Here is a 15,254-nt window from a genome sequence, read left to right on the forward strand (position 1 = left end):
GTAGAATCTTGCTATGATGTCATCCTACAGAATGTTAGGAGACAACTCTTCACAGTTGACTGGGCTGAGCTGCCTGCCGGCTGCTCCTTGTGGGGTCTATAGTACCATCTTGAATAAAGCTACATGAAACTCATCATGAGTACCTGACTCAATCACTACAGTTTCCTAAAGAATGATATTGAGACCACATATGGTTATTGTTGTGAAATTGTTTAACCTACTATATTCAGTTCCCTTCCATTATGAATGCTTTTCAATGGGACATTTTCATTTTATGTTGTCTCTCCTCTATTTTTAAGACAGAAATACAAGAGATGAATAACGACAAAGGAATATGTGTTTTTTGTGCAAAGCTTTTTTATTGTTTTATAAACCATACACCATACTGGTGATGGGGGGGCGGGAGTGGGTGTTGGCGCTATGAACAGTGTGCAGTAACAGCGCTCCTAGGCCACGGTGTCCTAAGATACCGGTCAGCTCCAAACCTAGTTGGCCCTTATCTGAGGTCCGGGGGGCAGAGGAAGAGTCTGCGGGCGGGCCAGCAGTCCACATAGAGACACTGTCCAGGTTACAGGAGATTCTCAGGCCCAAGTAATCCGACTCTCCGCTCTTGGTTGGCGCAGCTGCCACCGCAGGCCTTGCACCAATCACCTGAGGGTCATCAGGGCTTTCCTACCCTCTCATCTCATTGCTGTTCAATGTGAAGGATGGAACGCTGCACTATCCAGTCCCACGCGGCCTGAGGAGTATCGAAGAAAAAGGTCTTATGTTGGAAAATAACTTCCAGGCAGGCCCAGAATAGAAGAATGTATACAATGCCCAGGGTCATATGTTTTGGCTTCCCCTCCAGGATGGAGTGCTGCTGTTGCTGGACCTTCAGGGCGTAGTTGGGGAAGACCATCACAGGGGAGGATTGGAAAGTTAGTGATCCTGCCTTACGTTCTGCTCTCAAAACGGCATCATAGGCTGCATAGTTGAGGACTTGGGCAATGAAGGGGCGGGGCACCCACACGTGGCTTTGAGGTCTGGGCTCAGTGTGCTCTTTCAACTATGAAGCAGTTAGAGACGTCTGTCGTGGCTATCCAGCTTTTCAACCATTGAAGATTAATGACGTATGGGTAGTCCCATTGGAACCCTCAGGGATATCCACTATGCGCAAATTGTTGCATCTCAATCAGCCCTCCGCATCCTCCGCTCGGGCCTTCAACTGTCCCACCAAGAGGTGCCGAATCACCAGGAGGGATTCATGCAATTTGACAGCATCTTCAGTATCAGATACCTTGTCCTCCATCTTGTTTACAGTGTTCATCACGTCTTGATGAATCAAAGCAAGATCACCTTTAAGTTCCCTCATTATGTCTTCCATTGTGTCCTTGAGGTCGCGGATCACCTGCAGGATGGAAGATGTCTGTAGCCCCTCAGTTGTCTGAGGTTCTCCCTAATCACTCTGGCATCATCTGCCAGCGTAATTTATGTAGTGAATTTGTCTATTTTCTGTTGGGAGGCAGAGCTAGGTGGTTTGTCTCATATCACGTCTTGTGTTGGAGGGGAGCAATCACCGAAGAAGGGAATGGATGGAAAAAAGAAACCAGGGGGAGTTTGCCCATAGCCAGGGCCCATGATACTACCAAATCTGTAGAGGGATGAGCAGGCGGGGGTGTCAAGAGAGGCAGTCGGTAGTCTTTTAGCTCCAACTGCCTCCTCAGTGTAGGTAGAAAGGCTATGAAGGTGTGCTCAGTGTCTCTATAGGCCCCACTTCCGGCCTCACGCAGACCCAGGCCGCACAGGTCCCTCTGCCAAAGTTAGCTGCCAGTAAAGGTAGGTATACTGCACAGCTCGTGTGCGCCGAAAACAGTTTCCCCCAGAACACCTCTCGGTCGCCCCCACAAGCGGCACCAACAGGTCTGAAGGTAGAGCAGTATTAGGCCTCTTTGGGGAGCACCATCAAAGCAGGCGGCAGGCTCCCTGCACAAGCAGCCACACCGGTGTCAGGCAAGTTAATAGGGCTGTGAAAGTGTGCAATTTGTCACTGCGGGCCACCCCGCACAATCACAGGCAAGTCCAGGCTACATGTTGTACTGCAGCTGATGCACCCACCAGCAGAGACCAAAAGGGTCCAGCGTGGCTCAAATACGCCACCAAATAAGGCTGCTGTGCAGTCTGTCCCATTGCAGTAAGGGCCCCCAGTACCAATCACCCCTCCAGACGGGCTTCACAGCCCTGGGGGAGGAGAAAGGTTACTGCTATCTTCGGGGGAGCAGAGGACCAGGTGCAGGAGGGCCCCGGGGTTGGTGGGTGGTTGAAGGGCCATCCAAGGCTGTGGCAGCAGCCACCGAGCAGTTGCAATCAATGGGTCCCAGCTGGAAAGAGCATCAACCGGCCAGTCAAGGACAAATCCACTCTCACACCCTTGCAGCTCCCAAAGTCTCTGGGTGCGATCACCCCTTAGGCCTCCGGTCGCAGTTGTGAAGGTATGCCAGGGAGAAATCTTCAGGGCCAGGCCGCAGCGCGTGCCACCATCACCGTCCTAGCGCAGCCTCTCACATCTTTGCAGGGGGCTGACCCTGCTGCCACACGCCTCTCAGGCTGAACCTCACTGCCACAGGACTAACACTGTCTGTGGATTCCAGGAGACTCAGCCAGCAGCAACCGGGGACCTCGCAAGCCCGGTATCAGCCCTGCTATCTCAGCCGATGGGTCCAGTCTGGGGCCCTCTAGTCCGTTCGAAAGCAATCCGCCTCTGGAACTGTCCTCCATAGAGTGCACCGTAGCTAGTCTCCTTACAGACCCACCGTACACACGGCTGCCGGCCACCCTCCAGCTGTTCACACAGGCGGGCTGAATGTGGACAAAATAAAAGTCTAGCAGGTACGCACTGTATGCAAGTCCTCCAATTGACCAACCCAGACTATCACACACCGCGGATCAGGCAGCTAAATGTGGATTAGTGGTGCGATGTGGCAGAGCGCTGTTGAAGAGCAGCTTTCATCATCAGCATACAAGCCAAGCCCCCATATATGTGGCTTTAAAACTCTTATCATACATGAATTCCATAAGAATTAATTATCTGTATGTACCTTTTTCATTCATGAAGAAGTCCCAAGCCCAGAGCAGATTGGCTGAATGCATAGTACTTTAAGCATGCACAAGACAAATACTAAAATAAATTAATCAATTTTGTACTAAAGTTCAACTGTCTCTAAACTTTTTTAACCGAGTGCGGCTTCAACACACAAAATTATTCCACTTGTAAATGTTGCCTGCCTACTGAGTGCCACATCAGACAAGGACTACCCCTCAAGCAAATTAAAGTCGGTCCTGCTTCAATAGTTTAAATAACAGCACAAAATACCAAGCCTTCTGAATGAGAAACATAAAACTTCAGTCTGGTTTGAGTCTATCTGAGCCTCATCCATGAGGTACAGCTTTACTCCCAAGGTACTGCATGAAAAGGTGATGGCTGGAATACGTAAATTAATCTCACCTACTGCTAAATACTCCAGGTCACATTGCACTCTACGTTCTTCGCTCTTTCGTAGAATAGAGGCTGGAATCACTGCCAGTAGAGTCAGGTTTGATATGGCCAGGCATAGGCTGCTAAAAGTCTAACATGCAAATGCAATTTCTGGAAAGGTGTATGTGGACTTTATAATCCTACTCGGCAGAGGTTGTTACGTACCCGATTTCTGTTGTTAATGTGCTTGCACAACTCTACAAGATCCTTGTTGCTGAAAAGGCTTTCTCTATTGTCTTCCTGTCTGTCCTTCCAGATGGCTGCCAAGAGGAGCCTGTGAACTATGATGTCAGCATATCGCCGGATCGGAGATGTAAAATGTGTGTACTTGTCCAATGCAAGTCCTGAGGAGGGTAAAAAAAGAGGAGGAAAAAGCATGAGTTTTGCAGGAAGGGAAAATATTCTGTTTTTTAAGACTTAAATTCTCATTTGAGTCCAATTATTATGTATACGGATGGTAATCCTTAAATACACAATGCTTCTTAATAAAGCAAAAATAAATTGACACATAACTGGATGAATAACCCAGATACATTTAGAAGACTCACCATAATGTTGACTGTTCAACACTAGCATGATGTGATCTGGCACTGAATTTAACAATTTTACAACCAGGAAACTAAGATTATTATCCCGGATTTCTGGAGAGAATGTTACATTTGGAGCAGATTTCACCAGGTCAATTTCCTCCAACAGGATTTCATACAGCACTCAAAGTAATGAATTTCCACTGTCATAGTCTCCTTTGAATTCCACACCTTCACCATAAATTAGTTCTTTCAATCACCACTCAGACAATAAACTCTTTAATACGCACTGTACAAACCTAATTTATTTTTGTACTAGCACAGTGCACAATGGTAAACAAATTACCTCCTTTTCATACATGTCCTGACACACAATCCAATCGACTTAATTTCCCATTTCTCTCCCAAGACATCATCTAGACCGCAGAAACATATACCCTTTTGACATTCCTTTTATATACAGATTGCGAAGATAGCACTTGCTTTTCAATCGCCCTTCCTTGTGCTAGCATTCCAACTTTTCTTCATAACTAATTGCCTTTTTTAATGTAGAGAAACACCACAAAGTAGACCAGCTGAGTTTTTAAAATAAATTTTCTCTTGTAGATGTTTGCTTGAGGTCTGCTATGTTCCCAAGCACTGGGGTTGCAAAGAATATGAAATGGAATTTAGAAAATGTAATTTATATAGTAACAGCAGGATCCCTAAATCTACAGGCTCCTTCACATTCATAAAGAGTCACCTTTTAGCCACCATTTACAATTTTTTATATAATAAGCCGGCCACACTTGTGTTGTCTCTCTCTTGTTGCTGCACCCTAGATTATCAACAGAGCATAGGACTGTGGGAGGAACCCACACTTACCTATCTATATTTTTATTAGAAATGCTGACATTCAAGGCCTTCTTAGAGAGGGGAGTACTGAGAGTACAGCATTGGACTCAGCAGACACATACAGCTATTTTACAGATATACACCAACAGCCAATAATTGTGTCTGTATGTCCATGACACAATGCCCTCCCATATCACTACCAACCAAAATTATTTCATTGAATGTCAAAGGCCATAACAGTGCAATCACAAACAAGCCTTCACACACATCTGAATAAAAATAAAATGAACATGTAAAATAAGTTCACCTTACCTAAGAAGAAAACATACTTACAGAACCCATTTTTGGCAGGAAATCTAAGCTCAAATATTCCTCATAAAAAGGTCATAAATGTTTGTATAACCTCATCTCAGACAATGCCAAGATAGACACCTGGAGATTATTACATCCCACAGACTTTTCTGCTCTGCCATCCACCACTCTAGCTCCATCAAATAGACTACAAGGGGTTTGGAAAATGTGCCACAATCTGCTTTAAATATATCACCTGCCTAACAGTGTCTATCATCTATAAGGCAGCACTAAAAATATATCCAGCAGAAGTACATTTTGAGGTAAGGATAGAAGAGGCAGGCAATAAGGCAAGAGAAATCCTTTTAAATTGGTAAAATGTTCACATCCCCGGATGCCTGCACCAGAGTCCACCAACCATCAGCAGAATGCCGTGACCAGATGGCCTCTAACTTTCAAAATAAAATCATAACCATTCAAACAAGCCTGATCTTGGACATGCAGTAGGTGGAGAATCTGTCAAAGGCAGTTAGCTCCAGCATAACTTCTTCTGTGACAGCCACTCTACTTCACTTCCAACCTATCCCTCTGGAGGGATTGCTGGCTGCTATTCAAAGCCTCAAATCAGGTTCCCCATCTGACCCTTGTCCTCCGAATCTGCCAGCATTAGGAGCACCGACCATAAATCCTATAGTAAATCAGGCGCTTAATGACTCGCTGCCTGCAGGAACAGTCCCTGTACAATGGAAGCAAGCACAAATTCTGCCTCTGCTTAAAAAACCTTTGGCAGACCCCAACGAGCAATCAAATTATAGGTCAATATCTCTACTGCTGGTTATCTCTAAGGTACTGGATTAATTCGTAAACCAGCAGCTCTCTCAGTACCTCAAAACTAATGTCTTGCTTGATCCTAGCCAATCTGGCTTTATATCTAATTTAATTACAGAGTCAGCACTGATAGAAGTCATTGAAAACATTAGAGGTGCCCTAGACGAGGAGGGGAAGGCCATGCTGATTATGCTAGATATTTCTGCGGCCTTCGAAATGGTCTCTCACTCAAGGATGCTAGCCTGCCTCCAATCCATTGGTATAGGTGAAATAGCCTTATAATGACCAGCCTCCTTTTTGAAGGATAGAAGTAAGGAAGTATGGGTACCTTCTTTTTCCTTTAATATCACATGAGCTGACGGTTGGAGTGCCATGGGGCTAGCCCAACATTGTACCTCACTGCTTTAGTCCAGCTAACAGAGCCCTGAAGGGCTAAGGTGATCTCATATGTTGATGATACATAGCTGCTGTTTACTTGTGGAAAGGGAGAGAAGTTTGCTGGAGAGACCGTCAAAAAAACCTTTCATCTGTGTTCCATTGGGTGACCACTCACCAACTTAAATGCAATGCAGACAAGACCGAGATATTATCCTTCGGCTCTGATGCCACAGATTCAAGGCAGACGTTGTGGCCGAAAGGTGCCCCACCTCCTGTTACTAAGGAGGGAATAGTTAAGAACTTGGACATCAATTTTGATAGTGCTCTCTCCTTTCAGCCACAAATTAAATTAGTGGCTGGTAAATGTTTTGGGCTTCTGTGTTCTCTAAAACATCTCCTATCGTTCTTATCATAATCTGCAAAAAATATGGGCATCCAGGCACTTATGGCGTTTAGACAGGACTTTGGAAATGCCTTGCATTTGGGATTTCCAGACTATCTGTTTAATTAGCTTCAGGTGGTCCATAATACGGCAGCCTGCACTCTCCATTACCTGTCTGCAAGAGCTCATGTTTCTCTACACCTGCATGCCCGTCACTGGCTTCAGATATAGAAAATTATTATCTTTAAAAAAGCTAGTCCTGATACATAAAGCAATGCACTTTACAGCAGCAGGCTATCTTAAGGATATAATTAAACATTATGCCCCCTCCAGAAACCGGGGGTCAGCCAACAGCCTGCTGTCTAGGATTTCCAAGATTCACCACATGAGAACTGGAGGTCTGACTTTATCCTACCTCAGCCCAGTGTCTTGGCATAAGCTTTCTTTTGAAATACGCTCAGTGGCTGTTTTATCTGTGTTCAAGAAAAAGCTAAAGACATGGCTGTGTCAACAAGAGTAATTACACAATGTGCCTGCAGCAAGTAACTTAACAGCCTAGCGCCGGTACACTCCATGAAGTAGCTGTGCACTCTACAAATCCTATTCATATCATATCACACCACTGCAGATCTCCTTCAGTCTCCTCTGAAACCTGGATTGAATCTGACAGGTTCGCTTGATGTTGGGTCCGCATGTGCTATGTGGCACTATCGACAAGGAGGATGCAGGAGGCCAAAAGGCCAAGAAGCCTCAAGCCACTATCACTGAGACCAAGTACTTAACCTGAAACATCGGAGGGAAGGTCCAAACTGCACTGTATCCAGAATGGCTCAGATGAAAAGGAGCCTACGCGAAGGAGTCCAGTGTGTCTTCAGCATGTTCATAGTGAATCTTAACATTGTCAGAATTGCCACTGTTGTCTAGAGGTGGTCTACAACTCACTGTGGCGCGTCCGTTTTTAGGAGCCAGCTTTAGAGGTAGGGTAAAAACTGTAGCCCTAACCCTTGAAAGAAAATGTATCACAACCACTACCATCACTTTCGCGAACACCTGAGGGGCACTGGTAAGGCAGAAGAGGAACACAGCAAACTGGCAATGCTACTGGCCCATCTGTGGGACTGCAGAATGGGTATATGAGAATATACATCCTGCAGGTCCAGGGCTACACCAAGTTGCCCGGATCTAAGGCAGAGAGAACATAGGCCAAAGTGAGCATCTTGATTGAGTACGCTATTGCCCAGAAGGCATTCAGAGGGCGAAGATCCAAAATAAGACAAAGGCCTCTATTCTTGGTCGGCACCAGGAAATAGCGGGAATAACAAATTCCATAACTTTAAGGCCGGCACCCTTCTCTATGACCTGTCTGGACATGAGGGCCTGCACATCCTGCAGAATGCAGTCTGGGGTCCAGACACTCTGATGTATGTGAAAGATGCAGCGGGTCGAAAAGGAATGGTAGGGCATAAATCTGTTGAATAATTTGGAGGACCCATCTGTCTGATGTAATATGCCTCCACCCCTGGAAAAATTATGGGAGCCCGCCTCCTACAGGGTGATCATAAGCCACTAATGGCATGCTAAAGTGGCTTGAAGGCTGCCGACGCAGGGATGGGGGACTGAGAAATCTGTGTCCCTGTTGCCTAGCACGTGCTTTGTCTGATCCCCATCCTCTACCCCGAAATGACTCAGGTGCTTACTCTGGTGGTGATAGGTAGCCCAGCTTTCCTGCAAGAATTCCAGGGCAGGATCTGCTTTCTTGCTAAACAGGTGAGAAATGTCTCATCCAAGTACAGTGACGAAGGTACTGACTGCATAGCCCAAGCAATCGGTGGTGTCCAAGCCTATGAGAGCCCATCTGTGGAACGGGTAGTTCTTTGTCAGAAAAGAGTGAAGGGGCACAGCAATGTAGTTTAAAGACATGACCTTGTTTGAGGCAGAGACAAGTGAGAGCAGAGTCAGACACCGAAATCGGTATCAGGTAATGGTGAGGCAGCACCGGTACCAGCAGCTATGTTAAACGGACTGTTGCAGGAGTAAAAGTCTGTACTGAATTCAGTGCAGAACCTGAAGGGGGGTTCGAAATGAACAGACGTTGGATTCGCCGGCTATAAACCGACTAGGGGACCCTGTAGATCCTCGAGGCACAAGGGCGTGCCAGAGGGATCAGGGAGAGTGCTAAATACATGCAACACAGCCTCCCTGAAGACCTCAATAGGTTGCAATGTCGCTGAGGACCCGGGAAATTCGAGGTGTATCACGATCAATCGCGGAATCGGCACTTAAGTGGATCAAGAGCGACACGAGTTGGCACGATGATGCCCTCGCGACCTCTCTATAGAGAGTGGTGAGGTGAAGAGGAGTCCCCCTTGGCCTTTTGCGTTTCATCTACAACTTTGATTTGGACTTACCGTAACACTATGAGCATGATGAAGACAGGACAACCCCGGAGGCAGGGGCGGGTCAGTGCTCTCAAATTTAAAGTGGAGTGGACCTACGTGTTTTCTTCCAGTGTTCGGCAATGTACAGCCTCACTATACATTCTCTGATTGCCTACAGGTTTGTGTGGGTGAATTCCACACGACATGGAGTAGTGTCCTGAGCCCAAACATGAAAGGCATACCTTGTGGGGGTCTGTCACAGACATCTATTTACGACATAGTTCCCTTGCACACTGGATTTAACTTGAAACAAAAGAATCTTGGCAACAAAGATTGCCAGTTGATAAGGAAAAAGAAGAAAAAATAAATAAAAGCTCTGGATCCGCATTTGAAGGCATGGAAAGAAAGGAACTGACGTCAGCATGCTCGGGTGGCACTTATATCGGCTCTGCTCTGTCACTTTCGGGAAGGAACAAAGTCAATGCACTGCACCACTCAACGGCGCACAAGATCACTGCTGTCCAAAGCTTCTGGATTCAGTCTAACTCCCAAGGATTATTCTTAAGGTGTGGAGTCTGCCGTTAGAATTATCCATCTGAAAGGCTGCACTGTACTACAGGAGCCAAATGTATTGTAGCTTAAGCACAAGTATCACTTTATATGTGGTTCGCTACCCAATTTCAGGGAGAAACCCTGAAACAGGAGCTGCAGCCTCCTTATTGCTGTTACTGACTCACCTCCCATTCCTGGTACAGAACACACTTACCTTTTAGCAACGGTTTTTGTCTCATCTCACAACAAGGTCCTGGTCTCTTTCAGTTGAAGCCTATTCTTGGGGATCAACATTCCAGTGTAGAATAAATCAAGACTTCACTGGCAATGGATTCCTCAGATGAAAGGCCAGCCTTGTGAAAGTTAAATGCAGAGAAGGACTTCTACTCACTTAAATCGAATAATGCAAAGCCAATCATGTCCCATCCAGGAAGGGGTGATAGCAGAAGATCAAGCAAAAGATACAGACAGTACCACCAAAAAAAGAGAACGTACAGAAGAAAACAATTCCTAACAGACAGAAAAAACTGAGACTTGGAGATGGACAAGTACACATAAGGACTGGACTATGAGCTCAAAGGAACGTTGGTGCTGTGGGCACACTAAACTATACAGGGGCAGTGTTCTTTAAGAAAAAAAATTCGAGTCCGGCCTGTGGCAGGGGTCATTCCCAACCAAATGAAGTCAAATTTCTGTGATGGACACATGATTTTCTAAACACAAGATTTTTATTACCACGTATGAAATGTACAATTTCAGCGTAAACAGATTGTAGAGCAATATAGTATCTACCCCTTGCTAACACAATACATAGCCCCAGAGGTATTCACTTAACAACCAGTTATTTTTTAATGATGCTTTCAAATTCTCATACTGGTTTTCAAATTAAATGGCTAAATACCGGTCGGTATTGGTAAAATTTACCGAATTTCACAGTTACCGACCGGTATTTGGCCACCTACATCGGCCCGAAGTACGTAATCTCAATTTACCTATTCTTAACTACCGAATTTTACCGATTCGGTATTTAAGCATAGGTAAATGGGATGTAGATAATTTTTCTGTAAAAATTACCGAATCGGTAAGATTCGGTAATTAAGAATCGGTATTTACCGATTCGGTAAATACCGATTCAGTAATTCCCATTCATTCCTATGGGCTTGAAGGCCCATAGGAATGATTGGGAATTACCGATTCGGTAAATACCGAATCGGTAATAGGGGGAACCCTTTCAAGGGTGGCAGGGTGGCACATTGATCCCCCCGAATAGTGCATGGGTGCACATGTGGCACACATACATACCCTAAGGTATTTAAGAATTCGGTAATTTACCGAATTCTTAAATTCCGATTCAGTAAATTACCAAATCTGAAATGTCGCCACCTGCATCCCAAATGCCTAATACCGGTCGGTAACGGCCGAAATTCGGTAGTTTCGGCCGTTACCGACCGGTATTAGGGTTCCTACATCTGGCCCGAAGTTTGGAAATCATATTGTGATAAAGAAAACTACAAGCCCCAGAATGTAAAGTAAAATCCTGGATGGGGGATATACTCATGCATGGACATGATCAATTTCCTATTTTCTTAGATTTGTATATCCTGAGTTTAACATATCACACCATTTCTCTGGGGCATTGGGGCTCCCCTCTAGCTGATCGCCACAGTTGTAGCTACAAATCGAAATACTATGTTACAGGATTCTATATGACTACCCTTAAAGACTGTTGGTGGAATATCTGGGGCACCTGCGTTGGTATCTTACAGAATGTAAACACAATAAACCCTAGTTTACACATTTTCACTTCAATCTCTAGCTAGGGCGGTGGCTTTCACTTGTGGTCAGTTCTGGTTTTGTGAGACAGTTATATAGACATGTAAGTTATGTTACAAACAACTAAAACAGTTTTCTTTTTAGATAAAGACATTTGGTGTACTATGACGTCATTTTTGGAGTCTAATTGCATCATATGTTCTGTTCTTAAGAAACAGTCCTTGTATCCCAGACTGTGTGTGTGCCAGTGGTGCATGTGTGTTTGTGTTACATGTGAATGTGTGCTTGTGGTGTTTACACACGTTTATTCATGTAATCGGAGAGTGTGTCCTGCTGTGTGTGAAGGCATATCCGTTTGTTGTGTGTGCATATGTGGTGTGAGTCTGTGTGTTTGTGATGTGCATAGGATGTAAAGGACCGTGTGTTGTGTGCTCATTATATTCAAACTAAACTGATATTCTTAAATAACACGGGTTTAGAGCTTTTTCGTAAATATAAAAGAATCTTCTAAACAAATTATAGAAATGCACACACTAGTTGTGGAGGCCCTGCAGTCTAACATTTAGCTGCTGCTCCTTTCCATTTGAGTGACAATAGAAGAGCAGTACACCATAAAGTATCTATATACTGCCCATTTAAAGTAGCTCTTTTTCAGGAAGCCCATCCAAGAAAGAAGAGTATGTCTTATTGCACAATGCACTGTCTCTGGGGCTTTGAGTCTCCCCTCTAGCTGATCGCCACAGTTGTAGCTACAAACAGAAGTACTATTTTACTGGATTCTACAAGACTATCCCCAAAAGCATTTAGTGGAGTATCCGGGTATCAGCGTCGGTATCTTGTAGAATTTGAAGGCAGTAAATCCTAGTTCTAGAGCGGCTGTAAGGGAACAGGCACTATATAGATACTAATGGTGTGCTATTTTTCAGGGAGCCTATCCAAGAAAGAAGGGTTCTGTCTTATTGCACAATATATTGTCTGTCAACACAATCTTTTACTCGGCATGACATAAAAATTGTTATCTACGTTTTTATTAAAGAAGCACTGTACGAGGTTGGAGGGTTTGTGCACAGGAGCCTCCACCGCACAGGGTTGTTCAGGAGAGGTACAGAATAGTTAGAGAATCACGATTGGTGTTTTTTGCATTCTGCACAATTGAACTTTCTAACTGCTGGCTGTACCTCTGCTACCCAAATAAAGCACAATGGATGTACCCTCTCGTAAAAAGCTGGCAAAAGGGCTCTGCAAGTTTAAATCTCGCAGCTGTCACTTGATGGAGACAGCAGGTCTTAAGATTGAACTTAGCATTTTTATTCTTCCGAGGTTAATACATAACAACTCTGCTCTCGAATAAAGAAGCATCTTGACCCCCCCTTATGCGGGATTGCATTATGTATGCTCTGCTCTGCTTATGTGGGCATCATTATGCTCCCCATATCATTGATTCAGTTTCTCACTCCTTTCTAATTAGTATGGTTTATTTATGTACAGGCATATAATTACTTCCTTTTCTTTGATTTTAGAGGAATGCTCATGCAGACTACAAGTTTCTGATCGCTAAAATTTCCTCCCTTGTTCTTTGTTAGGTCTCGCCTACGCGGCGCGCATGCGCTGCATAGGAAAAAGACCTTTTGTAATAGATTCTGTTTTTATGCCCTAAAAACGTGCATGCGTTGCATTGCTTTCAATGGCATTGCGTGCACGTTTGGTAATTCCCTTACGGGAGCGAGCTTTGACACCATATGTTTGTAATTAACTTGCAAACATATGGTGCCCCTGTTCGCTCCCGCAAGGGAAACGCTCTGCGAGTCTCGCTCCTTTGCCTTTGAAACTGAGCGCGGCACCGCTTCCCGAACACCGCGCTCAGTTTATTTATATATTTCTTAACTTTAGCACTGAGCGCAGCGCCAACTTAATGGATGCCGCGCTCAGTGTTGAAGTTAATAAATATATAAACAAACCGAGCGCGGTGTATGTGAAGGGGCGCCGCGCTCAGTTTTAAACTTAAGCATTTGCAATGCAATCAGACCGATTACATTGCAAATGCTTGTTTGGTTTGGAGTTGGTTTACTTGTCTTTTCCAAATGGCTCCTCCATCTATGTCGCATTTTGGGTTTCAGCCAGTCTCCTCTTCTCTCTGCGCATTTCTGAAATGTCAGGATTTTATCTGTTAAATCAAAATTGTGTCCAGATATAAGACTCCATTGGCACTAAAATCAAAAGCTGATGCATGTCCAAGGGTTGCCAGTTGATGCAGCGCGTGAGACAGATCTTTGCGTTCAGCAACTGATGTACAAAACCAACGTAATGCTAGAAGTTATGTTATGTTAATTTGTATATCTTTGAGAGTTTTATATACCCCTAGCTAGACCCAAAGTTATCATAGTGCCTTACAACAGTAAATGTTCGCATCATAGCTCTCTGATCAGTTGAATGGGTATCCAGGCGCTTGTGTAGGAAGTGGTTATCAGATGACTGACTATGTAAACAGGTCGCCGTTTTCCAGTTTATATTATTATTCTATAAAACATTTTACCCAGGAACTTTGGTCTAATTGGCACACTGAGTTAACCAGGACAAAAAAATCTGAAATCCATTTGGTTATTAAATGAATGTCCATGCGTTTTATGTGAACATCCGGGTTTCTGTACATTGCCTTGTACTGGAATTGTATTTATATAGTGCTTATTATTCCTGGCAGGGCAGTGAAGCGCTTATTGGATAGATAGAAAGTGCGACATTTGTGACATATCCAGGCATGTTTTAGATGACAGGGAGAGTGTCCCAGCTGAAGAGAGGGTGGCGAAGGCGGAGTTTATAATGAAAAGGCTCTAAATGCCGAAGCGGACGCTAATTGCATTTTCTGGGGGACCCTATGCAGGCTCCGTCACAGGGGTTCTGCGTTGTGAAGGACTGTGTAGGGACGAGTTGTCATATTTCCGCCTCTCGTTTCCCCACATGTTTTGAGTCCTAGAAGTGCACAGCTGGGTCACTCGTGGGATATAGTGGGTGGGGTGGTAAAGCGCCTTCCTCGTCGAGCCCATTTACGAACACCCTTCCCTGGAGCAGTGCACATTCCCAGACAGAGGCGCTTCCAATGGCCAAGTTCACCCCTGTGTGCTGGGTCTTGCAAGCCTGATCAAGTTCCATTTGGGAGGTTCCTATGGCGACAGGCGTCCCCTAGCAAAATGGCCACCAATCACCTGCATGGGAAGCCGACGGCAAGGGTAAATTGAAGCCAGGGAGCGCTGTCTGAAGAATGCGGGAGGGGTGGTGGGGCAGGAGAGGAGGAGGTGGGCAGGGCACAACGAATCGGAGACCGAGGGACCGCGGTGAACCTTGACCTTGGCTGCTGGTGCTCTGTGTACAGGAGTGAGTGAGTGCCTATTAGAAAGATTAACACATGTCTCTTTCAGCTGGCTACCCAGATGATCTGTTAATTGTCTCCTTTCCTTTGTCAGTCAGTAATGGAGGGATTGTGACAGTCCTGTGGGTGGGAGAAGAGTGGCGTAAATTCATCACACCCTCACACCCTTCACACACTTACTTTATAGCCATGAGCATCCCTAAAATGTTGCCCCTTCTTCAGGAAATCTGGGAAGTCCTCGAAAATCTGTTGCTCTGCGAGACCTATTTTATTAGTTGGTATAGTGTTTTCCCCCTGCAGTTATGTTTATAATAGTAGAGGCCGAAAGAGGCAACTTCCTGTGTGGTCGGTGGGATGGGGTGGCGGCAATGACATGTTTTTGGACCTACAGGGTAAAAGCTATCAGGGCTGGTTTACTAGCTCACTGCCACAG

At 45.0% G+C, this 15,254-nt stretch overlaps 1 protein-coding gene across 1 annotated transcript in view; it reads right to left on the bottom strand.

Moving 5' to 3' along the window:
• DIS3L (DIS3 like exosome 3'-5' exoribonuclease) overlaps positions 1 to 15,254 on the bottom strand; it is a 408,581-nt gene that overhangs the window by 125,263 nt on the left and 268,064 nt on the right. The window contains exon 14 of the mRNA XM_086957989.1: positions 3,680 to 3,858. Within this exon, the coding sequence (XP_086814115.1) occupies positions 3,680 to 3,858 (179 nt within the window). The remainder of the gene's footprint in view (positions 1 to 3,679; positions 3,859 to 15,254) is intronic.

Source organism: Lissotriton vulgaris, chromosome 2_1, assembly GCF_964263255.1.
Source record: "Lissotriton vulgaris chromosome 2_1, aLisVul1.2, whole genome shotgun sequence".
NCBI classification, from domain to species: Eukaryota; Metazoa; Chordata; class Amphibia; order Caudata; family Salamandridae; genus Lissotriton; species Lissotriton vulgaris.